At 43.2% G+C, this 2,521-nt stretch overlaps 1 protein-coding gene across 1 annotated transcript in view; it reads left to right on the top strand.

Moving 5' to 3' along the window:
• Rad51ap1 (RAD51 associated protein 1) overlaps positions 1-2,521 on the top strand; it is a 15,258-nt gene that overhangs the window by 7,508 nt on the left and 5,229 nt on the right. Inside the window, exons 5-6 of the mRNA XM_026788234.1 lie at positions 1,328-1,414; positions 2,254-2,394. Of these exons, the coding sequence (XP_026644035.1) occupies positions 1,328-1,414; positions 2,254-2,394 (228 nt within the window). The remainder of the gene's footprint in view (positions 1-1,327; positions 1,415-2,253; positions 2,395-2,521) is intronic.

The following is a 2,521-nucleotide window of genomic DNA, read 5'->3' as shown; positions in this document are numbered from 1 at the left end:
CCATGGTGCTATGCTGTAGAGTCCAGTCTGATCAAATGCTCTGCGTGATCCTAACAGTCCAATCCCATGGTGCTGCGCTGTAAGAGTCCAGTCTGATCAAATGCTTTGTATGATCCTAACAGTCCAATCCCTTATCTTTTACATCTAAATTTCTTGACCATGACCTAATGCTGATAATTTGTGTGATCTATTAAGATTAGAGACACTAGCCTTCATAGACGCTCACTAGACTTCAGAGTATGACTTCTCAATTTCTCTGTGATTTTTCACCTTTGAATATTTTTTTCTGTAACCTTGTAGAATATGATGATCTGGGTGTGGCTTTTACTTTAAGTTAGTTACTTCTTTAAAAATCAACCATTTTGATTAGGAAGACTATTAATCATGAATTGTCGTGTACTTTATCTAAAATTAGAGGACAAGGAGTCATCTCAGAAGACTCTGGAATGTATAACAGGAATTTTTCTTGGAAGTAGCACTCACTGAATAATGTTCTTCACAGCATAAGGACTTAATGTCATATCAATATCATCATTTAAAGGTCCCCTACATGCTTGAGTTGATTTGTTTTATGGTGCTAAGGCTGAAACCCAGGGTGTCACACCTACTGTGTAATGCATTGTCTTTAGGCTGTAATGATTGGAAAGAGTTTGTATCAACAGTTTTTCTGTTGTGATGTAACGCCATGACCTAGAGCAGTTTATAGAAGACGGTTTATTTCCGCTTGGGGTTCCAGAGCCTTAAGAGTTTATAATGGCAGGGGGAACATGGCAGCAGGTGCAGGAGCAGAAAGCTGGCTGATCACCTTTCTGTTCACACCCAGGAAGCTGAGAGAGTGACCTGGAAGGGGACTGAGCCTATAGAGTCTCGAGGCCTCCAGTGACTTCCTTCCTTCAGCAAGGCTCCACACCCCAAACGGTGCTGCCAGTGGGGCTCAAGTGTCAAATGTGTGAGCTTATGGAAACAGTTCTCAGTCACACACCACAGAGCTTAAGTTAGCATGAGCATGGATTTTTCCATACAGAAGTGATACTTATTGACTGTATGTGGTCATATAATAAGCAGTTGCCACTTGAATTTAATCTTCCACAATTATAGATAGGGAAATTAAATCTAAAGGTGATAAGCAAGTTTATATATGGAATCTGACTATGAACCTGAGTCTGACGTTAGAGCCCAGATTTGTGATATGTGCTAGCTCCTCCAAGTAAAACCGCTGGGCTGGTCCATCCCAGTCTGTGTTCATGTTTCAGTGGTCATTGTCCTCCTTTTTAGACTCTGACTGATTAGGATGCATCTGAAGTTCTTTGCTTACTTTCTATGCTAGGCACTGACAAGCAAGGTGATAGGAAAACAGAAATGACAGATAAGTCTCCTCCTGTCTCTAACTGCAGTGTAACCAGTGATAATTCAGGTAAGTTTTGATGTTAATAGCAGTTCTTTTTATTCACAGTGCTATTTTTCTAACTTGTTTAAATTATTGCGTCTGTAGCTAGAACAAGTCTTCCCATGTCCCAAGGCTCTGTCTCCTGGCCTTTGTTTCTCTGTACTTTGGTCTTACTCTGACTGCAGATGTACTTTTTTCCCCGCTGGGCAGTCATGACTACTCAGGCCCTTCATCTATAGTAAGTGACCACTCAAGGGCTGTGTCTCTAGTACCATCTGCAAAGTTCTTTGGCAGTGACTCTTTTTTTTTTTTTTTGGTTTTTCAAGACAGGGTTTCTCTATGGTTTTGGAGTCTGTCCTGGAACTAGCTCTTGTAGACCAGGCTGGTCTCGAACTCACAGAGATCCGCCTGCCTCTGCCTCCCAAGTGCTGGGATTGAAGGCATGCGCCACCACTGCCCGGCGGCAGTGACTCTTTAAGGTCTCAGAATAACCTTTTTAAAACCTAAGTCTAAGCCGGGCAGTGGTGACACACCTTTAATCCCAGCATTTGAGAGGCTGAAGCAGGTAGTGAGTTCAAGTGAACTCTGTGAGTTCAAGGCCAGTGTAGTCTACAGAGCTAATGCCAGGACAGACTCCAAAGTTACACAGAGAAATCCTGTCTCAAAAAGAAAGAAAGAGAGAGAGAGAGAGAGAGAGAGAGAGAGAGAGAGAGAGAGAGAGAAAGAGAGAAAAGAAAAACCAGTCTATTGCCGAGAGACTGATGATCTTCATCCCAGTGGCCTGTGTAGTGTCGTATTGGGAGCAGAGAAGGGCAACAGAGATAATAGAGTCTGCCCAGAGTTCTCACTGCTGTTCCTGTCTACAGAAGATTTGGACAAGATGATGGAGGAGGGGGACGCTGGCAGTGTTAAAGGGGGAAGAAAAACATCAAAATCTGAGGCTCAGCGGAGTAGGGTGCCTTCAGAAAGCAGCAGTGCTGGTGACACTGAGCTGGACAGCGCCACTGGTAAGTTACACCTGCTTCAAGTTAATTCAGTGGGAATTCAGTAAAACCTTGGAGAGCAGGGTGTATGCAAAGCACTCTGTTGAGCCGTAAAGTCTGTAAACTCATATAGAACAGTTCAATTGAGCTC

This window comes from Microtus ochrogaster, unplaced genomic scaffold (assembly GCF_000317375.1).
Source record: "Microtus ochrogaster isolate Prairie Vole_2 unplaced genomic scaffold, MicOch1.0 UNK1, whole genome shotgun sequence".
NCBI lineage: Eukaryota > Metazoa > Chordata > Mammalia > Rodentia > Cricetidae > Microtus > Microtus ochrogaster.
This window is presented reverse-complemented; position numbering and strand designations above follow the sequence as displayed.